Source organism: Archocentrus centrarchus, chromosome 2, assembly GCF_007364275.1.
Source record: "Archocentrus centrarchus isolate MPI-CPG fArcCen1 chromosome 2, fArcCen1, whole genome shotgun sequence".
Lineage (NCBI taxonomy): Eukaryota > Metazoa > Chordata > Actinopteri > Cichliformes > Cichlidae > Archocentrus > Archocentrus centrarchus.
The window spans coordinates 20,170,135-20,197,002 of record NC_044347.1 but is presented as its reverse complement, the minus strand read 5'-3'; the positions used below and the strand labels follow the sequence as shown (position 1 = coordinate 20,197,002).

Here is a 26,868-nt window from a genome sequence, read left to right as displayed (position 1 = left end):
TCTTTCCATCACTATAGTAAAACTATGTCATGTGGATGTCACAGCATGCCCAGCATGTGGCTCCTAAGAAACAATAAAACAAAGATAACTTTAATGGGGTGCTGATATTAGACGAAAGGCATGAATCAAAATGTGAACTGCAGAAAAAAATCAATGCACAGCAGGCAGAGAAATAAATTCACTCACTTAACTTATTCTCAGCAGATATTAACTGACTGGAGACTGAGGTCCACGATTGATTTCAACACTTTATTCAATCAGACAAACGGGTGAAATAAATAGGGGGTTGGATGAGTTTTGTCACAGTAACTACTGTAATCACCTTCATTGCTATAACATCTGAACACACAATGCACTTACATCAGTCATTTTCAGTTAAATACATTAGTTAGAGCCAGTAAATGGCATACTGTATTACATAGCTTACATTAATGTGGTTCTGCTTTCAGTAATATGTCATTTGTAGGTGAAGTCTTAAAGATAAAAGCTTTAACAAAGGATTTTTTTTCTTCTCCCAATGGCACGAAAAAACTGTAGCTTTTCTCTACAAATTATTTTTAGTGATCAACCAGGTCAAGTAGAAAATAATGAGTGTTACAAATCAAAGCCAGAGTAAAAACATAAAGACAAATATAAAAAATAAGAAATCATTGCACATTACGTTGCATATTGACATCATAAAAAACATTTTCCAGTGTTGTATTGCTTTGCCTTTGGTATTGGAAAAAGAAAAGGGCACTGATTGTTTAGCTCTGGAAAAAATGACGTTAGGACTCGATAAAGATGAGTGTGGGTGTTTATCTGGGCTTCATTTTAGCGATGAAGTGCTTTCCTCACCTCAGAGTCAGAGGTGAACTCCTGCAGTCTGACACTGCAACTACAGCTTTCAGCTGCTGACAGTGGATTAAAATATAAACCTGCAATTTGTTTAGTGTTCATATTGTTATATTTTTGTTGATATCTGAAGTTACATTGTTGCTGATTTTTCTTTTTGTTAAGTGAGCTGCATTTTACTATTTCCTACCCTCTGGGCTCTGACACTGACATTTTTATTACTTTTATTTTACAATATCAATGATAGATTATGTATTGCCACACATTAAAGGTGGTACTATCCTAATGTCTTTAAAGGTAAACGATACTTTAAAGAATTACTGTTTATCATTGGGACAACCAAAAGATTGATTATCAGAAGCAAAGTTTAGAAAACTGAATTTGTAAATGCTGTTTCTTCAATTCTGTCGTCTTACAGTAAGTTTAATGTTAATCACTCAAAAAAAAAAAAAAAAAAACAAGAAACAAATCATTTTTTTAAAATAATAAAACCTCCATGAGCTTTTAAAGAGGAGGCAATGATTTCTGGACAGCATGAATTTTAGCAGATCTTGGTTTACGAGGCAGCGCAGAAGCTTCGCTCTGAGTTTTTGTAGCCCCCACATTACAATTTAATATCAATTTTTAAATATTGCTCTGGATGTGAAATTTGAAATGTTAATCTGGAACTCCCTGATGGTCACCTTAATTCCTGAGAAACCTTTCGACAATAACAGGCTTATTTTTCAGCAACTACGCATTTCTACGATTTCTTGTTTTCGATTTGAGAAGTTCGAGCGCGATCATCTAAACCCCAAATTATTCTTCATCTCGAGCCTCCAGACATCTGTATGCAGAAGTGGATAAACTGGCACAATAGGTCCAAGCAAAGATCAGTAAGGCTACTCTACTACTTCTATGGATCTGTAAACTAAGTCTGTATTCACACAACACTGAAAATGTAATCTAATCCCGTAAAACTCGTGAGGTCGCTTATAAGTGCTGGTAGACTTAGGTTTCATTTAAAATGTAAAAAATATAAACTGAATGAACTTCATAGTTTTTTGTTTTTTTTTGTCTGTAAATCTGTTTTTAAAAGTCCCGTTATGATGATCTAACAACTGAAAATGAGCAATGAAACGTGGAGCGTGGGAATCAAATGTCCATTTCAAGTTTCAAGGAGGAGCTTCATCCACAATAATCTATGAAATAAACAAACCCATGTAGCGCTTGTGTTCGTGCACCAGGCCAGTCAGTCAAATACTGTCCCAGCAACTGTGAAATGTTCCATTAAAAAGCAATGAGAGAAAAATACACAAAGTAAATGAAAAAAAAAACGATCTTGATTCTCGTGTCAGTGTTTCAAAGATGGCTAATCAGCTTGCCTACAGGCTAGTGTGGCTTCACAGCTTTAAGGTCAGTTGGGATAGCTTTGCTGATGGCTGGCAGGTGTTTTACATTGGTCCACAGTTTGGCACAGAGGTCACTGTGAAGGTCAAAGCTAGTGGAAATGGAGACGCGCTGAAGCGGAATGAACTATAGGCAGCTTCTTGTCCACACAGGTGGAATGACTTGTTTGTCACGTCGTCGTTTAAAAGTCAGAACGTGATCTCATCCTTCAGGGTCAGATATACGAGTCTCAGAGGTTAGTTTCATCCCAGGTCGGGTCGTTCATGTTCTTCAGAACTCTCCTCACAATCCTCTCCAGCTCTTTCCTCGCCCGCTGTTCCTCCTCCAGCGTCCTCTTCATCCTCTTGTTGTCCTGGAGGAAAGGCAAACGGATAAGGGGAAAAACAGAGGAAAGTAAATAAAAGAGATGATATGAAATTCATCACCAAGAGTAAAGTAAATTTACAAAGGCAGAAACAGCCAGTGAAAAGGTCAGTTCAAAAACACCACAGTGATCTAAGTCATTAATAACAGAGATGCACTGGAAAAGCTACTTTCAGCTGCTCCCTTGCACTAATATGGAATTTTTTGGCTTGAAACCAATCCAACAACCCATCACACTGCCCTGTCCTCCCTCACTATCAAACTGCTTCACCAACAGGTAGATTTGTACTCATTCAGAACCTCCATTTAGAAACAGGCTCCATCCCGACTCTGCAGCTACTGCAAAACGTCTCCACAGTATCGATAATTAATTATCTGCAATAATTCTGTTAGTAGAACCAAAAACTTTTCTTCTCTTATTTTATATGAGGATTAAGCATCTGCCAATACAGCATGTGTCCCTAATTAAATATGCAGAAATGCATTCAGCCACAGTGACAGCAACTTCTTGGAGACCATCTGTGTTCTTGGACCTCATTTTGAACCTTCGTGTAAAACACGAACAACAAGCTGATGACAGTATGACGATCTTGGCAGTAATAACCTTTTTTTCTAAAGAACTGGAAACTGACCTGTTTGAGTTCCTGGACTTCATCTCTGAGACTGTACACAGTGTCCACCAGACTCCTGCAGGCACAGAACAGCTCTTTATTTTTCACCATTTCACCAACACTAACTGAACCTGCACAGTTTCACATGTTTAAGTCTCTGCTTGCATGCTGCAGATGCAGGATTTATAAGTATAGATCATCTTCATCTTTCACCTCTCCTCTACTACAGTTTGTCCATTGCTCCTTGTTTCCTCCACTATAATCTTCTCCTCTTCTGGGAACAACATTTGGACGTCTTTCCTACTGGAGCCTGATTGAAAGATGACAACAGTCAGGTTATGATCACACAATATAATGTGTAACAAAAGCACACATGTCTATTTTATCATTTAAACTGGCAAAGATACAATTCAAATCAGGAGCTTTAACAGGTGAATGCCTTACAAACTACAAGCAAGCAAACACCAAATGACAGAATATTTGGCAGCTATAAGAGAATTAAATATTTGACACACCAAAGTTTGACAGAATGCAGCACGTTTGTTCTGTAAGTGCAGACTGATTTATTTTAACAGCACTGACTGAGGCAACAGCACTTAAACCAGTCTGCCTGTCATGAAAGTATCATCCTGTTACTGTACTCGTCCACTTGCTTGTTTTGTTTGTATGCATTTAAAACAGTAATAAACATACTGTACTATCAGGTATATTCTTACTAAGGGTGCTGTATACTGAAGGGAATACACAAAGGCTAATACACAAAGACAGCTACTAAATACATATTATATAGCACAGACACAGAGTATACGGGCATACATACAGTAAGGGTTTGAGTCGATTTAGCAGTATATACAGTGCTGCTCCCCCTTCCTGACCTCTTGGGTTTTTGGGGTTTTTTTTTTTTGCATGTTTGTCCCATTTACATGTTTCAGGTCATCAAACAAATTTTAATATTAGACAAAGATAATCCAAGTAAATACAAAATTTGAAATGATGATTTCATTTATTAAGGGGAAAAAAGGCTATCCAAAAAAGTGAAAAAGTGATTGCTCCCCTTGTTAAATTATGAATTAACTGTGATTAACCACATTTTAAGCTAAGTTCAATTTCACAGCCACACCCAGGCCTGATGAATCAAGAGATCACTTAAATAGAAACTGTCTGACAAAGTGAAGCAGACTGAAAGATCTCAAAAAAAACAACACATCATACCACGATCTAAAGAAACTCAAGAACAGACGAGAAACAAAGTCATTTATCAGCATGGAAAGGGTTACAAAGCCATTTCTAAGGCTTTGGGACTCCAGCATGCTGAGAGCCATTATCCACAAATGGAGAAAACTTGGAACAGTGATGAACTTCACCAGGAGTGGCCGTCCTACCAAAATTACTCCAAGTGCTTCTTGACGACTCATTCAGGAGGTCACAGAAGAACCCAGAACAACATCGAAAGAACTGCAGGCCTCACTCGGCTCAGTTAAGGTCAGAGTTCATGATTCAACGATAAGAAAGAGACTGGACAAAAATGGCATCCGTGGGAGAGTTCCAAGGAGAAAACCACTGCTGACCAAAGAGAACACAAAGACTTGCCTCACATTTGCCAAAAAACATCCTGATGATCCTCAAGACTTTTGGGAAGATATTCTGTATGAGGTTTGAGTCCTGTTACATCTGCATAAAACTAGCACAGCATTTGATAAAAAGATTATCAGACCAACAGTCAAACATGGTGGTGGTAGTGTGATGGTCTGCGGCTGCTTTGCTGCTTCAGGACGACTTGCTGTAATTGATGGAACCATGAATTCTGCTCTGTACTAAAAAACCCTGAAGGAGGATGTTGGGCCATCAGTTCGTGCCCTAAACCTGAAGCTCCCTTAGGTTATGGATCTGAAACACACCAGCAGGTCCACCTCTGAATGCCATAAAAAACCCAAAATGAAGGTTTTGGAGTGGCCGAGTCAAAGTCAAAGTCTGGACTTCAATCCAAGTGAGGTGCTTTGGCATAACCTTAAACAGGCCATTCATTCTTCTCCAGTGTGGTTGAATTAAAACAATTCTGTGTAAAGGAGTGGGCTAAAATTCAGTTATCGCTTGATAGCAGTTCTTGCTGCCAAGGGTGGCAAAATTAGAGATTAGGTTTAGGCGGCAATTACTTTTTTACATAGGGCCAGGTAGCTGATGATCTGAAACATGCAAATGTGAGAAATATCAAAAAAAAAAAAAAATCAGGAAAGGAGCAGATACATTTTCACAGCTCTGTACATGCCTACCACTGACTTTAAACCAGCTGGTTCGCCAGCACTTCAAGGGTGCAACACCGATATCTTACGAGAAAATGAGGCAGTCCTGTAACTATGTGCAGTCCAGATACTGTCATAATCCGAGTCCTCTGATTGGTCAGAACACGGCGGGTTGCCAGGCAAACCAGCCACTGTGAGGCTGTTGTCAGCGAGCACATGGTTGTGCATGAGGTCAGTTCCTTGCCAGGCTTTAAAGAACCAGCAATGGGGGATGTTTGAAAAACCAAATTGAGGATGAGGGGAGGAACATAAACCAAAGTGAAGGAGTAACCAGTAATTTATAAAAAAAAAAAAGTAAAACAACATTTGAACCAAACACAAACAGAAATTAAAAACCCAGTTGTGATCATGACAAATTTACAAAAAAAGGATGATGTAATAAAACCCAACAGGACAATGTGTATGAGTCAAACAATCATTGGAGGATGAGGAAAGCAGAGGAAATGAGGTAAGACATAAAAAGAGAGAAGAGAGAAAAACACTGTTAGAGCCAAAAGCAGAAAAGCAATGGTTTGCAATAAGACTCACAGCAACTATGTGGGTCTATATATGATGTGCTTACATACATTGTACTGAAGAGTGTGTGTGTGTGTGTGTGTGTGTGTGTGTGTGTGTGTGTGTGTGTGTGTGTGTGTGTGTGTGTGTGTGTGCGTGTGTGTGTGTGTGTACTCACTGGAGTTGAGAGTCTGTCGTGTTTTGGCACTGGTACAATAAGCCTCAATGACTTTCAGTATCTGAGCATCCTCCTCTAGAGCTGCTGTACCTGAGAGACGAGGACAGAGCAGGAAACTGATGAGCTCGCACATTTATGTCCTCTGGAAGACATTTCAACATTGTACAGCGTCCTCAAAGATTCAGTAAAGGCTGACTCCAAATTCAACTACATCTCAAGGTTAAACGGACCAACAAAGACACATGGAAAATCAACAGTCTGGATTTCAGCAGAGGTGCTGTTTATTTAAATCCTGGGTTTCTACTATAAATAAAACTAATATGCAGTTTTATTGACTTAAAGAGAACTCATTTTAATTGTAAAATCTGATCAAATGTATCCAGTGGGCTGTCACTATGAGTCAGTTACTGTTTTGACTCTATGACATTTCATAAACTTCACCAGTTTCATTCAATTTATGATTTATTATTAGTTATACTGCTATAAAGTCAACTGTGTGGCAACAGTTTTATAATTAAAATGAGTGAGTTGAAATGAATTTTAAAGAGTGCTACCAGCAGTTTTCAACAGTAACCTTTGGGTTGCTGAATTTCAAGCTTCTGTGCAGTGCTTACTCTTTCTGACAGTGAAGTCCTCTTCTGAAGGTTTCCTCTCTGGCTTCCTCTTCGGGAGGAGCTTCTTCACATTCTTGGGACTCTTACTCATGTCCTTAAAAAGAAAAGCACACATGCATTGGAGAAACAAAACTGGAATTCAGTTCAACAAGACTGAGAAAATATGTCTTTAATTACATCAAACAATACAACAAGGGAGAAGGGAATGAATTTGGAAAAATCTTTGCAAAACATGCACACAGGCCCTAAAGGCAGTATATACAGTAGTCTGTAATATACTCTAAAGTTGAGCACCTCCTTGTAGCAGAGAGCAGCAGAGGGCCGAAGTGGTGGAGCAGGGCGAAGGCAGCTCAAGCTCCAGGGTTTGGGAGTACTTGGTTGCTCCAGGGGTCCCCACATGGGGCTGCTATTGGGTCCCAACCCATATGAGGTGAGATGGGGAAGGGTGTGGTAAGTGTTCCCGCTGCTCCCCCCACGAGACTCAGAGTGTCTGGAGGGAGTGGCAGGGTGGGAGGGCAGCTGGAAGGAAAGGTGGAGACGGGTGAAGTGGAAAAGAAGAGAAAAGCGACGAGAGGCATATTAGAAAGTAGTGACCTGGATGAACGGTCATTATTTTATAGAAAACATGCGTACTTACTGTGTGACAGGCAGACAGAGGCTTGTGTAAGTGTGTGTGTGCAGACGTAGTGTGGGTGTGTTTCGTGAGAAGGTCCAGCCACTCCTGTAGATCGCGTTGACTGTTACACGCTACCTGGATCCGCTCACCCTGGCTGCCTGCACAATGACACACGTGCAGCAAGAAGGTGTTAATGTGCAGACAGGTAGGTACACATTATACAAAACTGCTGGAAGCTGGTAGCTCCATGCAATTCCCAAGATGCCTTTGCACAAGACATGGACTGGGTAATGTGTTAGCAACAAAAGGATGCCGCATCGTTTGATGGGAATGAAAATGATCAACCTACAGAGGCTGAACACCCTGAAAATCAAAGTGAAGAAATAATGCAGCAGGTTAGTCTGTTTAGCTGAAATTTCACTGCAGCAGCTCAGAATGTGCTCAGTAGTTTGTATGGCCCCCACATGCTTGTACAGTATGCATGCCTGACAACATCAGGGCTCCTAATGAGACAACAGATGGTGTCCTGGGGGATCTCCCAGAACTCCTGGACAGTCTGAGGGGCAACCTGGTGGCTGATGTACTGAAACATAATGCCCCAGAGGCGTTCTAATGGATTTAGTTCAGGAAAGAGTGCAGAAACCTGCAGGCCATAAGTATAAAAGATGCTGAAATCATGTGAGATTGTATGAATGAGCTCAGCTAAAAATGTCTTCTAGTAAATGAAGGCGAGGGCTGACCAGATATTTCAAAAGCGTTCTTCATGTTTTCTCCATCCTCTATCCTGGAGATAAGCATTCCTGATAATGGTATCCGCCCCTGCAGACACAAGGAGAGACAGTGTTCATCAGTGCACCAGCTAATCCAGTAATGTTTGAGACCTCAAAGAAATAATGGTGCACACAAGCAAATTTTACATAGCAATAACGGAAACATTACTGTGTAAAGTATGCATATATTACAGAAATCAAATCAAGTGTACCACACCTGGTAGATGAATCCACTCATTCTCAGGCTGGCAGAGAGCATGAGCAGAGTGTGAGGGAAGAGGACGAGGTGGCGTTCATTTGGCTCCTGAAAAATTAGACGTTTTGAACTGAACGGTGTTCATTGTGGGAGTGACTATAAACTTGTGGTGCATTCACACAGCACGATTTATGCAAACTCTCCGTTTAACAAACATGTTCAGGTTTAGCTGGCTGATCAGAGACTGCCGTCAGTGAGATTTGTGCAGCTTTCCTTTCAGAAATACAACAACTGGTTCAGTGTGTGGGTAAGTTGCCTGCAGGTTGTGATGGAGTACCTGACAGTTCTGCGAGTGAACAGCAGCCTGGGACATGTGGAGGACAGGGCCAAGAGTTCGGATATCGTCTCCCTCCCAGTTTCTGATTGGTTCGGTTAAAATCTGCAACACCAGTTCCTTCTTCTTCCTGACTTCCTGACACTCCGCCTGAGAACACGGAAACGTAGAACAGACGCGTAAATGTTCAAAAACTCAGCCAGATTGTTTCTAATAGATACAATAGAACAGTAACTAAAGTGACTTACAGCGAGGTTTTTAAAGGCTGCAATAGAAGCATGGAGATCAGCTCGGTCAGGGTGCTGCTCCTAAAATACATGGAAAACATTAAACATTAAAGGATGAGAAAAAATGTAGCTTTTTCCATCCTGTCAATATTGTTCACACCAGCCCACTCGATAAAATTCAACAATATTTTGCAGGACTGGAGTATACCAGCAGAGACAGACGGGGCGATTCAAGCTTACTTCCATATGTCTGTCCAGTTCTTTCAGCAGGGTTGGGTATCTCTCCAGTCTGGTGAAGGGCTTACTCAGGCTAATGGTCAGCGTGAGGACCCCCTGACTGGATGCTCCTTTTGAGTCCATGTACTCTTTCAATTCCTCACTATGACACACATACATAGACAGATACACAAAATACAGTATATGAGCGCCCTCTTCAGGGACAGGATGTTTTGCTGTCATTTAACTTTCTTGGGTGGTACCTGTGTTGTGTGAGTACATTGACAGCGGACGGGTGATTGGAGCAGTAGGCCACATAGATGGTCTTCATCTGAGGCATCAAGCTCAGGAAGAACCCTCCGATCCTCTGCTGGCTCTCAGGAAGCCTGTACAAACAAAGTGCATGCTGGGATCACAAAAACTGACTCATAGTACATTTGCTGCACATAAAGACATACTAATAGTTTCAGTTTGTGATAATCATGGGCGTTAGCCAGCCCTCAGGCCTATAATTAATGTAAAGCAGAAGTGAAAACTCTGATGGGAACGCAGCATTTCAAGACCAAAGAGAGTTTAAGACCATAATGTTCCTCTTCAGCTAAAGAGATTATTTAGTGACAAACATCCAGTCATAAGTTATACAAATCAAACTCTGGTTTAGCTGCTGTGTTGGTTCATCAGCAAACTGTTAAAGCAGACTGTGAGACTTCAGCCGGCCAGCAGATGTCGCTGTTTCTGCAACAACAGCCAACATGAACTCGGCACAGCTGCTGGTCTGAGTGCACTTCTCTGTTTGAAAGTGAAGCTGGAAGATTTATTGTTAGTGCAACAGGATGTTAATATGGGAAGCTCATCTGGGTATTGTGCATGTTTTAGAAAGACTATAAAAAATTTAATGCAAATGAATAACTTAGAATTGACAGGCTAACGAGTGTCACAGTTGATGTGGAGGGTGAAAAGGCAAAATTAGCTGTTATATGTCAGTCAAACTCCATCCATGCATCTAGTTTCTTTAACCACGCATCCAATTCAGGGTGCATCAGTCAAAACTCAGCTATATTAAATTCAGAGTAAAGACTAAGAAGAGAAATATATACTGACTTGGTATGCTCTTCCAATGACTGGACCAGCATTTGTTGAAATGTTGAAATCTCTTCCAGATTCCCCTGAATGTGACTGATGTCGACGCTGCTGAGTCTGCAGAACAGAGGAGAGGAGGAGTAATAATAATCCTGATGGAGTGGTGGGTCAGAAAACACACTTCTCTGTATATCTGGAATCTGACTACAGATAAAATATCAAATCCATCCAACTAGTTCATGAATTATATATATATATATGCCCATGTAATGTTAAAATCTTAAAAGCTTTCTACATTCTAATGTCTGACGTGGTAATCCTGAAATATTCAATAACAATATGCTTGGGGTAGTAATTAATGCTTTTTTCCATATATGTGTGTACAAATGAGATCATCTATACGATATTCTAACTGGTATATATGTGTATAGATGTGGAATTTGAATTGATGATAGTGTAACAGATATGCTGGTGTGTTTCTCCCCCCTCGAAAATCCGACTCTGTTGAATAAAACAACGAAAAGGTGTAAAAATAACTCTACCTGTCTGTGGGATGAAGTGAGCGAAGGTATGAACCCAAGAGACTCTGTAACTCCCTTGAATATTCAGTCTCTGCTTCCAGGATGTTCTGCAGGACCTGATAAAGCCATCGCACACAAACACACACACACACACACACACACACAACAGAATCAGTGAAAAGAGTGAAAAAGTCAGAGGCCACTCTGTTTCATATCACTGTAAGCTTCTATCTTTAGGTTTGGGACTATTGCACAAACAGCAGGTTGAAATGAGTTTATAAGAAAACAGCTTTTCAGTGGGAGGCGTATTCGTCACAAGCTAAAAGGGAACGTTATTGGACCCTTGGGGAGCTGCAGCACTCGCTCGATTAGCTTTCCAAGGGTCTGACTCCGCAGGCTAATTGGCTAATCTCGCCATGACATCAGAAACCTCACAGTAACGAGGTTAATGAATTGCACGCTGATGGATAAGAGGGTGTTGTGTCTTCCCTCAGGTCAGGAGGCAGTATATGTTTAACAGCCTTTCAAGCAAGTACAACTACATTTTTGTATCAATTGTTTTCAATTTTTTTTAATGTCCTAGAGGACACAGAGATGATGCCAGTCCAAGTGATTAAAAACATTCGTATTTTTGGTCCTTTTAAACACACACAAACAAAAAGCCTGCATCTTCTCCCTTTAAAAGCTCCTGTTCTAACGCTGTGGGGGACCCTTTCAGACGAAAACAACTGCTTTTATCTACGTCCTCATGCTGTTGCATTTCTTTTTAGGAACAGCTTTGACTTCAGGCAGGGTCCGTGTGTGTGTGTGTGTGTGTCTGTGTCTGTGTATGAGACAGACTCAGGTAACCCATCCAAAGATGGATGGAGTTGCGAGGTTCTGCAGCTTGTTGCATTATTGAAACACTCACAAACACTCACGCAAGCAGCAGCAGCAGCCAGCCCTGAGGCAAGGCTGCCCCAGAAACCAGTGGAGTGGAAGAAGTAACCTACATTATGTTTGCTGCACTCACACATACAGATGACACATGTAGGGGGGGTGCCATGCAAGCTGCACAAATGATTACATGCTACACAATCATTAAATAGACGTGGGGAAAAGAACTGATTGTGTCGGTCCACAAAACCAGACGCACACATGTAGGTGTACAAACACACACACAGATTTCTTAAGATTATGATGCTTACCACGTTGTAATAGGTCTTACTGATGATCGTGGTATCGAAGCCTTTGGGCGGACTTCTGAGTGTCCCAGACTTCGGCTTGTCTGATGTTTTGTCTAAAAATAGAGAAAGAGGGACACTGTAAAGGTCACTAGTTTAAAATAGAGATAAAAAACAAAGTACAAGATAGGTGCAAATTTTGTTAAACAACAATAAAAGTGAAGGCATCGTATAACAAACAGCATGACACACTCTTAATTTGCTGTCTGTTTTATTTTATCTACTTAGGTCCCTCCTTTTTTTTTTTTCTAGGAGCTAAATCTAAGAAGACACACTTCATAAAAGGTAAAGTTCAGCTCTGATTGCTCACATGCTACTAAAATAATAACTCTTCCCTTCCATTGTAGTTCTCTGATACCATACGTCTCATCTCAGTAGAAAAAGATCACCAGTGGCTGAATGGGAGCAGACAGAAAAACTGTCTCTGTCCTTTAAAGTCACATAGAAACATTTTTTTGGGATCAAAGCGCCGACATTCCCCCAACTGCAGGGCAATGCTGTGGCCATTACAGTATGTAGGTCAACCAGTGATTGAATGCTATAACTCATTGACTCGACAATGTCACGTCATTTCACTGTCACTGGATGGGCCATAACAGAAACCATCCCAAATCCTTCTGTTCACTATTTCCAGACGCTGCAACGCAAAGCAAGATGAGCGACAAGAGAATAAAAGTATTTTCCAGATAACGAGTGACTTAATGCACTTTTTAAATGTATCTGACTGACTACAGAAACTAAAAAGCTACTTAAGGATGCTGTGAAAGACACTTTTCCCAGATCTTGGTTCGCTGCTCTCAATGAGAATGAGTTATGTCCCTGCTGTTTGCTCTATAAACAACCACAGCCATCACAGCGCTGGTTTTCTGACGTCGAAGCCTGCTATCTCGCACATCAAACAACTCCCACTGGGGATTTGGATTTACTGCCGTCCCTCAGAGCAGCGCTATCACAGCTGATGTTTTCTGCTGCACGCTTAAAGTCAGGAAGCTTCTTTTTATACAGCAGCTCTGGAACTTCCTGTCTTTGTGTTACTGCAAAAGTTTCTTCCTTCTGTTCTGCCTTTCCTCCTCCGAAAGCAACGCAACTAACCAACACAATCACATCGACCACAAAGGATATGGTTCTGACAAACACAGAGAGCAGCAACTAACACCTTCACGGGCTTTAGCTTTAGCTGGGATATCATAGTTTTATTGAAATCCCACCTGAGATCAATAGAGCTACATGTCCTCCTAATTTAACGCAGAAACGTCTGCTGATTTAGGGGACATGTGAGCTCAGTTAAAGAAGGGTGAGGAATGAGGGGAAATTATGAGTTAAACAAACAAAATATGACACACATTAAATCTCAGTCAGAGTATGCATCAAGGACATCTTGTCCAGTTCTTGAGAAATCCTTCCAACTAGGAGAGATCAGGAAGTTATAATCAGTAAGAACAGGCATGCAGGAAGTATGTTTGTGTGTATGTGGGTGTGTGTAATTGGTCTGTGTTACTGCTTTGGAACAAAACAAACTCCCTTTAAAATAATATTGGGGCATTTTTTTCCCACTCCACTGTTTATTTAACTGCATTTTAAAGCTTAACGCTGTCATGTAATATTAACGGCCCTTATCTTGCAGCGAAATGTGCAATATTTCATAAGCAAGTGGCTCTAAATCTGCTGACAGGCATAAAGATGTGAAGATTGCAAGTCAGAGATCTTAACACGAGACCAATATGCAAAACGGTACTTTGACTAAAACAATAAGGAGTTATTTCTCTTCAGTGGTGCACAACATCCAAAGCAATAAGAGCTGCACCCACCACTTCCTTTCAGCTCCCGCACATAGTTACTGGGGAACCAACCGGTCTTGCCCTTCATTGAGCCTTCCCACCATCCCCCCTCCTCCTGCCTGTTCACAACAATGATGTCACCCTTGGAGAAAGACAGCTCGTCCTCATTGGTCTGCTGGAAGGGGAAGCGCGCTCTGACCAGCAGCTGGCCACATCCACTGCCCTCTGACATGTCCTGTGAACGAGGGGAGCAGGAAACAGTGACGTGAAAATGGAAATTAGTCGTGCTCGGGCAGGCGCCGTCTTCAGGGGACTTTAGCGGATTAATCTGAGTTTTCACAACACAATATTCCAAACAGTGTCACTGTTTGTCTGCTGTTATTACTGGATTATTGCGCTTATCCTTGCCATGGTAACTCACCAGGCTGCGGTACTGAGGCTGCAGCAGCTTCGAGGAGCGACTCTGAGTGTTCAGAGAGTCAAAGGACTTGATCCTCAACGTGGAGGAGTGCGCCACACATACGGTGTCCCCAGAAACACTCAAATCTGCAAGTACACGATGCAGTTGAAAGAACTTAAATTCAAATTGGAACAAGCTCCTAAAAAGTCCAAAAGATTGTAGAGATGAAAAAGAATGATTACACACACACACACACACACACACACACACACACACACACACACACACACACACACACGTTATTTTACCTTCAGTAGCTTTGTTGAGGGCAACCAAGGAGTTTAGCACCTTAGAGAAGTTCAGTCCCTGCAGCAGGTCATTGACCTCGAAAGGCTTCAAGGAGAGAAAACCAAATAAAGAAAAAGAAGGAAATTTTAGAGCAGCAATAAACCATAGAGGAGTTTGAGGTAAAAGGAAAAAAAGTACACACATTCATAATAAATTCATAGAGCACGACATCAAGATGGACACAAACTGCCTTCCTGAAATAGCTGCAGATGTATCTCACACAGAAATGTGGGTGTAAATACAAGGGCCCTGTGACCTGCTGTGTAGTAAGTTTAAGAACAACCACGACTACTTTTGAAAAATACAGAGCAACAATAATACAGATAATATAAGAAAATATCCTCTTCCTATTTAGTTTATGGCTTGAAGCACCTATCGCTGCAAATTGAGGAAGTATGTCAGCCTAAAAAAATTAAGAAACACAAGCAGTTAGTGGGGGGTGTACATCCTTACTCCAACTGCAGTCTGGACTAGGATTACTCAAAGTCTGAGCCCCCCCATTAATCTCCACAGCATGCATACACACACACACACACACACACACACACACAACCATAATCAACATATTTCTGATGCTCCTGATCTTGTGTTTCCACAAACACTGACTGACTTCTAAATTCCCAAGGTGTGAAGGTGGAGCCATTTGGAGCATGTAAGTCAACTTTGCAAAATTATAAGTATTTAAAGAAAAAAAAATCCCAATTCTTGGTTTCTGCACAGACTGAGCCGCTTTGATCTAATAAATAAAACCACGCTGTCCTTTTACGCTGTCTTTCTTGGAAAGCTCTTGGTTTGATTTACGTGTACGAGCTTGATTGGTAGTCAGAGCAGCGTGGACCCAAAAGTTAATGCACACGTTCTCCTCTCCTGCTGGCGCTAGTCCAAGATACAAAATGAGACTTTCTCCTGCAACAGAGCCACATTTTAGCTGTTCAATGTGGACCACTTTAAATAATAATGTATCAATAGAATTGATTAATCTGACATCTGACACTATGAATCCCATATCAAGTGGGGAAAAAGGCACTTTCAGAAAGATCACATTCTTTGCCTTTGACACTGACATCCTGCATGTTTGTTTCGTGTCATATTTGGCAATTATCACTATGTCAATGTCTTCATCCTTCTTACATCACCCTCATCATGCCTCATCTGCCATCCAATCAGAGCCCTAAGATTTGGGATAGTTTGAGATTAGCTGCAGTAAAACATTAAACTGAAAGAAAAAAAAGTGCTACAATTAGAAATTCATAAAATCTTTTAAAAGATCTGATTAAATGCAAATAATATCTCAGCATGCAATATGACTGCCTCACACTTTGCCTTGTAGAGTAAACTCTCTCGCCTGCAGCTGTGGAAGAGCACCTACAGCCACCGCTTGCTTACAACTAACACCTGTCACGGTTCAAACGGCTTACCTGATCATAGCCGGCGCTGGACTTACTGTTGCAGTGAAGGCACTCAAAATGCAGCGGATCGATATCCCACCCCAGTTACGTTTAATTAACAGCAGATGCCAATCTATGAGTACGATTGTATTTTTTGATTAATTGTGCAGCTCTAGTTAATCACGTCCACACTTGTGCCGGCACTTATTGCCCGCTCTCTAATCCTCTTGTACTGGACGCACAATCTGGCTCGCCCTCTTCTTGTCCGAGGGCTGTCTGAGAGAATTACAATGCTGATGTCAGTCAGACTGCTAGTAATGGAGACCTTGGCTTCCAGCAACAGGGCTGGCATGCCTCTAATCAAGCCGATTGGAAAACCCACTGATTACATCAGCCCACTCTTCTACTCTCCCTCATTTCATCTTTTTGCACTCTTTCTCTTTTAAAAGCCCACAATCGTTTTCCAAGTCCTGAACGAAACAATGTTGCACGTCTAGCACCTTGACTCTTGTGTTGCATAATCTACTCATCTCAGTTATGACCCCGTGGCTTTTTCCACAGCTAAGATCAATAGCATCTATGTGGTGTGTGTGTGTGTGTGTGAGTGTGTGTGTGGGTGTGTGTCAAATCATACACTATTTACCAGCTCTCTCTTCACACTCACTGTGAGGCAGGATATAACCTGGCTCTGCCCGCCGTTGTGCAAACACAGACACAAGCACACACCCTAATATGTGATTCTGAACTCAGAGAGCAGTACAGATATTTTTAGCACAGCATCTTACAACAAATTCAATATCCGGCTTCATATTTAACCCTTTCTGTGCCAAACACCACTCCTCCGTGAATCGCCACCTTATCGTGGTGGAGGGGTTTGTGTGTCCCAGTGATCCCAGGAGCTATGTTGTCTGGGGGCTTGTCCCCCTGGCAGGGTCTCCCATGGCAAACTGGTCCTGGGTGAGGGTCCAGACAAAGAGCGGTTCAGAAGACCCTTATGAGTGAAAAAACAAGGGAACAGTTTACCCTGCCCGGGATAGGGTTACCGGGGCCCCACCCTGGAGCCAGGCCTGGAGAGGGAGCTCGAGGGAGAGCGTCTGGTGGCCAGGCATTAGCCCGTGGTGCTTGGCCGGGCGCAGCCCGAAGAGGTTACATGGGCCCGCCCTCCTGCAGGCCCACCACCCGCAGGAGGTGTCGTAGGGGTCGGGTGCAATGTGTGTCGGGCGGTGGCCGAGGGCGGAGGCCCTGGCGGACCGATCCCCGGCTATCGAAAACTGTTCATTTATTCCCAAATACATCAAGGCAGCCACGGCATTCAGAACAGCACAAAAGTCTGCTCCAGCTCCAGCACACACCCTTTTACTCAAAGCATGCCCCAGATGAGAACTACAGTAATGATCAAGTCACACATTCACCATCTGTGTCTTGTGTCTTATTCCAAATGGGATGACCCCCAACTGTCTGGACTGGTAACGCACCAGTGTACCCCACAAATACTGGTGTCCTTTCCTATCAGTAGAAAAGATATTAACCCATGGTCATGGCTTTGGCTAAATTATCAAACAAAACAAAACAAAAATAATAATAAGATCACTATTGGCATCAGCTATTGTTATTTTAGACCTTCATACTGGCCCAGAATTTCACATTTGGTGCATCTTTAGTCTGGAATACAGTTATCCTGAAAACAAACATACCCATTTATTGATCTGCTCTGCAGTCTGAACGCTGCTGCCAAGTCAGAAATGAAAACAGAGTGTCCACGCTTATCTCTGCTTCTTTCTTGTTTCCATAACTACAAATGATCTACAGGCAGCAACACAGCAATGCAATCCTGTGGGCTCAAAACATCTTTGCAACAGGCTGAAAATAAACTCATTTTTGGCCTATTTTTAATGCGCTGCCAACTCCTCTCTTCACAGTCAACACCACGGCTGGTGATTTTCAGCATAGGTAGAGGAGTGTATCACAGGAGGATACACGCCCTTTGTCTAAATAAAAGCTAAACTGTGCAACTTTCGCACACAGCACCATGCACGAAAGCTTTTCCTAAAGGTCTTATCACTAAATAAATAATAAAAACTATAAGTTTTAGCTTGTATATGACATATATATACATATATATTATATATACATAATATATGATATATTCACAGATTATTATAAAGTAATAACACCTGCCAGAGCTATTTTACAACATGAAAACACTAAAATTGCTCATACACGCATGTGCAAAGCTTTAATAACCATTAACAAAGCTGTAAAGGATACATTAGTATCTTATGAATCACTCGTTGGCGTTCACCTTATTGTTTTTCGGTGTGTGAATGGCGAAGAAAGCATATTTAATGTCGAAATATACAAACCACAGCCGCTATAATGAAAAAAAAAAAGGTCATTCAAGCACTTCAAACTGATGGTGAAAGCACAGGGCAGCCTCTACCTGAGTGCGGTAACTCACCTCCACACCGAAAGCCCCGCAGCCTTTTACAAACTCGCTGATGTTCCTCTGACACTCGCTGTCGCTCCTCGGCTCCTGGAAAAACTGCACGCAAACAAAAAGAAGTCACCAAATTAGCGCCAAACGCTAATAAATAGAAATGAGGTGTTTGTGAAGGTGTGTTAAGATTCCCTCTGCTTGAAAACAATCTTACTCCAGGCGCTGCTTGTGCACTTGCCACTTGCTGCTTTCCAGGATCGAGGCGGCTCGGGTAATAAGTCAAACTTCCGGGTTTAACTTTCAGAGTAAAAGCGTTGAGAGAGACGTTTTCACGCACGTTTATATTTTTACTTTGTTTAAAAATAATTAAATTCACAATTTAATGCACGAAGCAGTTCGATACACACACGTTGCACTATAGTGTATTTTTTTTTAGCTTGCTCCACTGCTTTTATCCTGGCTTTCTATCCCATCCTAGTTTTCATTAATTATGTGGTATTTTCTTAGTCTAAAAACCATTATGAACATGCCAGTTATTATCTAACTTGGAAATAAGTGCAAACTCTTCGCAGAAGTTACCTAACTATAGTATAGCGCTTCCTAAATAAGAAAAAAAAAATAAACATTTTTAAGGAGCAACGACTCACAGCTGTTGACATGGTTAGTGCCTTTATTTTGATAGGATGGCTCCCCCCCTCTGTGCAGGTTACTTTGAAACAGGTTTAAGATCTCCCAGGGAAGCTGGATAAGCCAAAGGAGGATATGACGTTTACACGTCCATGGTCCACTGTGTGTGTGTGTGTGTGTGTGTGTGTGTGTGTGTGTGTGTGTGTGTGTGTGTGTGTGTGTGTGTGTGTGTGTGTGTGTCTGTGAGGTGAGGTGAGGTGAGGTGAGGTGATAAGCCTGCACATTAAAGCAGTAGGCTACCTGAACTCTAGTACTGGTTCTGGTCACCTGCAACCAAAACACAGTCACTAGTATCATAGGTGAATAATAATGACGTCAGTACTCTACATTCGGTAGTATTAGTAGTACCGCAGTATTTCTGGTGGTATCAGGTGCATTTCAGCAATATATTGTATTTTAATGCAGGAATCAGGTCACATTTGCATATAACTTGTCACAAGCTGCCGCCTGCTTTTATCTTCCCAAAGACAGAAATATAAATAAATAAATATGACATGAAAATAACACTCAAGACAACAAAAGGAAACTGAGGGGGAGCCTGTACTGCAACGGTGAGCATCAAAGTACGGTGAGAAAATAAGTGTCGTATTTTCATGTAAGCTGCTTACAAAGAACTTCACTGATTTTGGATTTTTGACTACAATGATCTCAAAAAAGTAAGAACAAAATTAACATTTGCAATTAATGTTGCAAAGTGATTGGGATTTTTCTAAAGACAGTTATTTTTAAAGACTCTAAACAATCTAGGATACATTAATTCGGCAGCCTGAGACTTAATTGGCCTTATTTAGTATTTATCATGTAGATTAAGTAGCAGACACTTTTAAAATAGTTTTACTTTTCCGAACTCTATCAAATACATTAGGTTTACTTAGATATTGTTATCTTGTTTTCATGCCAAATACTTACTTTATCCACCGTCCCGGGTCTGAGTCGCTCCAGCAGCCTGCACAGCACCGCTCCATCCCGCAGAGACGCCTGGAGGAAAGCCTCTGGATCCGAGATGCTTTTCTTAGGAGACTCCAGGACCCCCAGCGTAATGAGCCATGTAACCGTCTGCTCCGCTGAATTCATGTTTGGGTCTTAAGTGTCATTAAAAAAAAACAAACAAACAACAACAAAAGCAGCGGCGGGGACAGCAGCACTCTGTGTTTTAGTGTCTGCGCTAACCTACTTGTGGTTCGTCCAAAAAAAAAAATCAGCCAGCAGCGTCAGCCCCGCCTTGTTTGAACACCACAATCAGCGCGCACTGGCTGGATCCTCGGGACTGTTTTTTTCCGGCATTAAAAAAAAATAAGGTGGAAGTGAGAAATAAGGCTTTTCCTTCCTTTAACAGCCCCTCATTGTCTACTCTCTCTCCGTCAGCGGATGTTGGCATCTCCTTCGCTCCTACACAACTGTAGCAGCAGCAGCAGCGTCAGTGTCAACGCAACTGCTGCAAGAAGCAACTTCCTTTAATGGTTTCCAAATTATAAGTCCACCTCGCTCACAAACGTTCACTTTTTCCCCCCCTGTTTGGCAACGTGACGTAACCTCAGCTCGCTGACATGACGCTGAAAGTATAGTTTTGGTAAGAGAGCACATCTGTGCAGCGGCACAGCAAAGGATCGAGTCTGTTATTTGATTAGGCACTAAGACAGAATACAAAAAAGGAAACTTTGGGTTAAAATACACATAGCATTAACTTTGACTTATGTATTGTGAATAAAGGAAACATCTTTTAGAGGAAATATCAGAAAGTGCAAATGAATTGATTTTAATCATTAATTCAAAGCAGTAGATCAGTATGGAGTAACATCAAAATATTACTTTTTGAGCAAAAACGATAAGAAACGATCTGGTATTAAAAATAATAATGAAAATTTAAAAAACACAAATTCCACGTGTTTTCACAGAGCTCAACAAAAGGAAATCTGCTATTCGAGGCCAAGCTGTTTTTGGCAGAAAGCAACTTCACTCCCTTGATATTTTCGTTGTGTACTCTTTATTTTGAAGGCAACACCTCCTCACTTCCGTTTGAATCATCGCCCTCCACCAGCGTTTTGACAGCTGCACATCACAGGACCGTCCCATTGATGACTAACAGGCTAATTAAACCACGCAGAGCACATTTGCAGCATCATGGAGAGATACGTGCAGATGCCATGATATTTAAAATGTGTCTGATCTCAATCCACGCGGTAATGTACTCAGAAAACATCTGATCTTCATTTCATGTCCTTAAAGGACTTTTACAGCTGCAATTTCATGAGATGTTTGACGGTCATCAGTTGGCAAATGCGCTTAATGCACCTCAGTCAATGAACCATAACTGTAGGAAACCTTTTCCCATTAATAATAGTGCCAAACTGGACTCTGTCGCCTCCTTCCGGACAGTGTGGTTTATGGGTTATTTCTGATATCTAACTGCCGTTTGTTATAAATATATAATGAAGGCCAAATCCCTCCAATAACAGCAGAGTGTTGAGTGGCTTTGAAGCACAATGGCATATGAAAAAATGTAATTAAACTGTCACACAGGTACCAGACTCTTAGCAGGAATTATGCATAAATGAATGAGTAGCCTCTAAAACTCCCACTGAAAGTAATCCAGTTATCAAACCTTTGACACCTACTAAACTTTTGGCATTGTGTTTTAATTTTTAAAGTTCTACTGTAACTTCACTCTCAGCCTCTGTGCCTCCTCTTTACAAGTGGACTCCTGTGGTCAGAGGTTTCCATCCACTCATGGGCATGAATGTCATGGTAAATTTGAGCTTTCAGTGGTTTCTTTGATCTGTTCTTTTCCCAGCGTGGAATCATTGTACAGCATACATCTTTAATGACTTAAAAAAAACTGGTTGTACAAGTGAGAATATATTTTTTGATTTTCTCTGATCCACACAGGTCCAAATTTATACATACACCACCACTAATACTTGGTTAAATGTTCCTTAGCAAGTTGCACCTCAGCAGAATGCTTTTGGGAGTGACCAACAAACTCCTGGCATAATTCTGGCTGGATATTTGACCACTTTTCTTGGCAGAATTGGTAGAGTTCACAGGCCCGGCTTTTAATCATAGTCCACAAATTCTCAATAGGGTTCAGGTCGGGTCTTTGGAAAGGCCACTCCAGATGTTTAATGTTAGCATTCTTTCTCTATTCCAGAAACAGTTTTGATGTGTGTGTTCTGGATCATAGTCCTGGTGGAACATCCAGCTGTGTCCCAGTTGTTGATTTGAGGAGAAGTTGAAGAATTTAGAGGACACAGTCATCCTTATTAATTCTTCCATCCACTGTGCGGTGGCTGTAGCTCAGTAGGTAGAGCAGGTCACCTACTGATCGGAAGGTCAGCGGTTCGATTCCTGGCTACTCCAGGCTACATGATACTTAAGTAGAAACATGGAAGTGCTTGTATGAATGTGAGTGCATGGGTAAATGTAAACATGTTGTGTAAGCGTTTGAGTGCTCTGACTGAGTATATAAGAGCTAGTCCATTTACCATTTGTGCAGTGTACCAGAACCATTGGCAGCAAAACAGCCCCAGGGCATAATGCTACTACCACCATGCTTGACAGTTCTTCGGTTTGAAAGCCTTAATGTTATTCTTCCAAACATACTGTACGTCTTGTCATTGTGGCCAATCAGCTCAGTCTTTGTCTTATCTGACCATAAATCCTTTCTCCAGAAGGTATTTGGCTTGTCATTGTGGGCAGCTGCAAATTTCAGTCGGTCTTGAAGGTGCTGATTTTGGAGCAGGAGCTTTTTTCTTGGTCTGCACCCTCTCAGTCCATGGTGATGTAAAACTGGCTTCACTGTGGACTGTGAGATAAGATAAGATAGTGTTTATTCGTCACATGCACAGTTATACACAGTACAATGCACAGTGAAATGTATTTTGTACCTGCAACCATATATACACACACATATAAATAAGAATAAAAATAAAAATAAGTAATTCACACTATACACTAAACTCTATATAATATACACTATACAGTACACACTGTGATGCTGGTGTTCCAGCAGTTCCCAGTTCATGGCTGGTTTGAGCCTTGGTGGTTCCTGTTCCAATTTCCTCTCATCTGAGGGTGAAAATTTGGATCTTTTTCCAGATCTTGGCAAAGTGTTGGGACATCCAAATAACTTGTACTTGTACTTATTTGGGGTGGCTCTTTCTCAGGAGGTAGAGCAGGTCACCTACTGATCGGAAGGTCAGTTCGATTCCTGGCTACTCCAGGCTGCATGCCAATGTATTCTTGGGCAAAATACTTAACCCCAAGTTGCTCTCCGACACAAGCGTTGGAGTGTGAATGTGTGTGAATGTTAGATAATTAAAAAAAGCACTTAGCTTAGTTAATCATGGAAGTGCTTGTATGAATGGGTGTGAATGGTGTAAATGTAAACGTGTTGTATAAGCGCTTTGAGTGCTCAAACAGATTATCTTGGAATCTGCAGTTCTTTAGAAATGGCTCCAAGAGACCTTCCCAACTTGTGTAAATCTACAGATCTCCTTCTTAAATCTTCACCAGAAGGCCAGAGAAGCACTTGTATTTGCACTTTAGATTTACTATGAACACGAACCAAATGCATAACATCATAAAACCACGAAAAATTCAGGAGACTCAATGACAGAAGCATTGATAAAGGAAGGAAACTTTTGGTAAGTATAATCCTATACATATACACACAATCACATTACAAATGCCAAACATAAATCTCTGCATGCTCATTTACAAAAATAGGATCCTCTAGTTTCATGATTTCGAAAGTTTGAAGTGTTCAGTAACTGCACTTCTAGGAAAACGTGTCATGAATGCACTGGTGTTATTCTTGGAGGCCAGGTGGGCTGGGTGGTGTTGGGTGTGAAGACAACTGATAGCGCTTGAACAACAGGATGTCACACTAAGAATTCATCAGGTCCCAAAGCATCGCGTTTCTTGAATGTGCAATGTCTTTCTGCAGCTGCCAGTAGTTGATGATATTTACCACTCTGTCTCTGACCCAGATACTCTTTATTGTGTTGTTGCAGGAGCTTCCCGTTCTTCTGTGATTATGAGTTCTGAGAAGAATGAAAACAGATGTCGAGCATGTCACTCCCACTTTGTTTAGTGGTAGAAAAGATCGAGCAGATCAGTCTTTTCCCTCCACCTCATTTCTATGTACAATTTGATTTGGCTCTTATAAATTATAATGTTCAAATAAATAATAAAATAATTTAGTTTATGTTAATTATTTTATATTGTAAGACTATTTATTGCAGCATGTTCTTAAACATGCTGGCCGAAAGACAATTTCCACTTGGCACGCTGCTTTGGCTTGGCTGCTGTACAGATAGAAGAGCAATGAACAGACTAAAGAAGGAAAAAATCTAAATAAATGAGCAGAGAACCAAAAGCAAAAGTTGGAATAAAATGTGAATCATATGCTAAAATCACAAATTTTAATCTGTAACAACATCTTGAGCATCATCATCATCAAAAAACTGACAAATCTTTTAGAAGATGCCGTCTTCTAAATTAGCAAACCTATTCTGCACTTTTCCAGCTTCACAGTTTTATTCGTGGAGATAACTACAGTAGGATTGAATCATTTACAGTTGAAAATAATCTATTTATCATATAACAGGCCACTCAGTTCATTCTTCATCTGAAACAATCTGTTTTAGCTCCTCTGCCATCAAGCTGACTTTCTTCTGATTGGCTACCTCTGGCAAGTAGAAGGTGGGCGGAGCTTCTGTGCTCACAGAGATGTGTATTAAGTATATCTGCTGTCCAAGTTATCACACAGAATCAAGAGCCTGTGAAACCATCAGCAGTGTTCAGGGCAGTCTCACCCAGAGCAACGCTTGCAGTTCTGGTAAATGCAGCACGGCGGGTGTTCCAGAAGTGTTGCTCAAATTTATCACGTTATTATTTATTACCTCATTTACACTCAGCCCAACTCAGCTCTTGTCAGCTGCTTCTTGTGTTTGTGACACTGCCAAAAGGGAAGCTGGTGAACTATGCAATGCCAACACTCATCACATGTGATCTTTTTCCATTGTATTTTTTGACAGTTATAAATGCAGATACCGATAAATCGGCAAATAGCTCACATCAGTGAATAACATCAGTTTGGGCTCTACTCCAAACAGCTCCGGGTCTCTTTTCCAATGGGAGCCACACCAACCTGCATAGGGATGAGGAGGACAGGAAGTCGGACACAGGAATTTGGTCAGTTTTCAAAGTAAAAGACCCTTCTCTTCTAAAATGCTCCTGGAGTGATTTGCTTTTGAGTTGCAAAATCACAAAAACACACCCAGCGCATTCCTGGAGGTAAGCCGAAGATTTTGGCTCACGGGGATTACTACACATACACTGAACTCATTATTTGAAATGTTGCCCATATGTAATATGAAAAGAGCTGTTTACTGAAAATGATGCTTAAGAAACCAGGGGGAAAGCACTTCTTATGCAAAATGGTGCATTTAGAAGTAGAAAGCCGAATAACATAGAAATACTTAACAAAGTACTGTAACTTGTGTAGGGATGGTTGTTAATGTTACCATGTCAATATGCATGTTAGACCATAAATAGTGTCAGATAGATTTATGTTTTCTGTGAGTCAGTATGAAGAACTTTGTACTGGCATCTTTTTTTTTTTTATTTAAAAGCTTGGACTCTTACTGCCATGTGTAATGGACAAACATGTTTGCTCATTACACATGGCATACATATGTGATACATCCCACATGCACACACTCATTTAGACGGCCACTTAACCCTTTGTCAGAGTCAGCAAAGGTAGAGCAAAACCACTGTGGTGGAATGTGAAACCAGAAGGCTGAAGAATTTTCCATCATGACCACCACAGGGTACACCTCACTTTTTCTAAACATATTTAGATGCAGGCTGCAGCTTTTAATAAATGCCCTATTTCAGAGACACTTTTTTTTTCATGTATTAAAAAAAAAATACCAGAGATAAGCTACAACTTTTTGTAGAAGTATGATATGAGATTTACAAAATTGTCAGATATACTTTTGGTCAAACAAAGTGGACAGTGCTCAGACAAAAAATGTGTGTTTCAACTGGGAAATTCAATAAGAATCTGTTTTAACATGCTGATGCTGAGCAAGTTCAGAGATGCTCACGCCAAACACAGCACGCTTTAAGCTGAAACAGTGCACATGGAAATGTTGGTGTTAGGTGAAATGTTAAGACACCACCAGTATTATTGTAATTTTTTTGGTCCTTACGGTGGCTTCGAATAAATCACAGTTAAAAAAAAATCCTTTAAATCCTTATTTTTCTTGCACTGGGATTTGGTGTAGCCCCTTAGTATAGCTGGCGCTGGGGCTGTGAACACTTGAGCACGTATTGTGCAAAAGTCTTGAGTCACCCTCAATTACTTCATACTTTGCTAGGAAAATGGGAAATGGCTACAGCAATTTATTAAAACAGGTGCAAAAAAAATACATGGCAATGCAGCATATAAGGCAAAAACAGAGTCTGTACAATTCTTGAAAGTCAATATTTGGTGTGACCACCTTTATTCTTCAACACAGCCTGAATTCTCTCAGGCAGCTGTCTTGTAATTTCTTTAAGTAGGAGGAACAGGATGAGTACTGCCACAGTTGCAAAAAGACCTCCAACAGGCCACTGGTGTGGATGTCTCTGACCAAACAATCAGAAACAGACTTGGCTGAGGTCCCAATATCCTGTGCTCACTGCCTGGCATCACGGAGCCTGATTGTCATTTGCCATCAAATACCAGATTTGGCAGGTCCACCACTGGTGCTCGGTGCTTTTCACAGATGAGAGCAGGTTCATGTGACAAACATGAAAGGGTCTGGAGAAGCTATGAACGTTATACTGACTGTAACATTGTTCAGCATGACC

The 26,868-nt window shown here is 41.2% G+C and overlaps 1 protein-coding gene across 3 annotated transcripts; it reads right to left on the bottom strand.

Moving 5' to 3' along the window:
- Nucleotides 1–228: 228 nt before the first annotated feature.
- LOC115792894 (rho guanine nucleotide exchange factor 7-like) lies at nucleotides 229–20,388 on the bottom strand. Of its 3 annotated transcripts, none has more exons than XM_030747508.1 (22): nucleotides 19,915–20,388; nucleotides 18,340–18,423; nucleotides 14,454–14,538; nucleotides 14,167–14,291; nucleotides 13,776–13,980; nucleotides 11,932–12,023; nucleotides 10,766–10,860; nucleotides 10,245–10,340; nucleotides 9,407–9,529; nucleotides 9,168–9,306; nucleotides 8,949–9,008; nucleotides 8,704–8,850; nucleotides 8,388–8,474; nucleotides 8,141–8,219; nucleotides 7,422–7,558; nucleotides 7,079–7,303; nucleotides 6,785–6,878; nucleotides 6,171–6,260; nucleotides 5,527–5,685; nucleotides 3,411–3,507; nucleotides 3,219–3,273; nucleotides 229–2,575 (listed from the first exon to the last, which is right to left on the bottom strand). In XM_030747508.1, exons 1-22 carry the CDS (start codon nucleotides 20,077–20,079, stop codon nucleotides 2,453–2,455), a joined length of 2,562 nt encoding a protein of 853 aa, XP_030603368.1. In that variant the 5' UTR covers nucleotides 20,080–20,388; the 3' UTR covers nucleotides 229–2,452. The 3 variants fall into 3 exon arrangements, with proteins under 3 accessions (XP_030603368.1, XP_030603387.1, XP_030603379.1); XM_030747527.1 differs by lacking the exon at nucleotides 19,915–20,388 and adding an exon at nucleotides 18,533–18,575; XM_030747519.1 differs by lacking the exon at nucleotides 5,527–5,685.
- Between the last annotated feature and the right edge of the window lie 6,480 nt (nucleotides 20,389–26,868).

What these genes read in the sequence shown, in the direction of transcription:
- LOC115792894 (XM_030747508.1), bottom strand. Translation starts at nt 20,079, where the DNA reads ATGAATTCAGCGGAGCAGACGGTTACATGGCTCATTACGCTGGGGGTC. An exon ending in GCGGGAGCTGAAAGGAAGTG is followed by an intron (nt 12,024 to 13,775) that starts GTGGGTGCAGCT and finishes CTCTATTTTTAG; the next exon opens with ACAAAACATCAGACAAGCCG. An exon ending in GTAAGACCTATTACAACGTG is followed by an intron (nt 10,861 to 11,931) that starts GTAAGCATCATA and finishes TGGCTTTATCAG; the next exon opens with GTCCTGCAGAACATCCTGGA.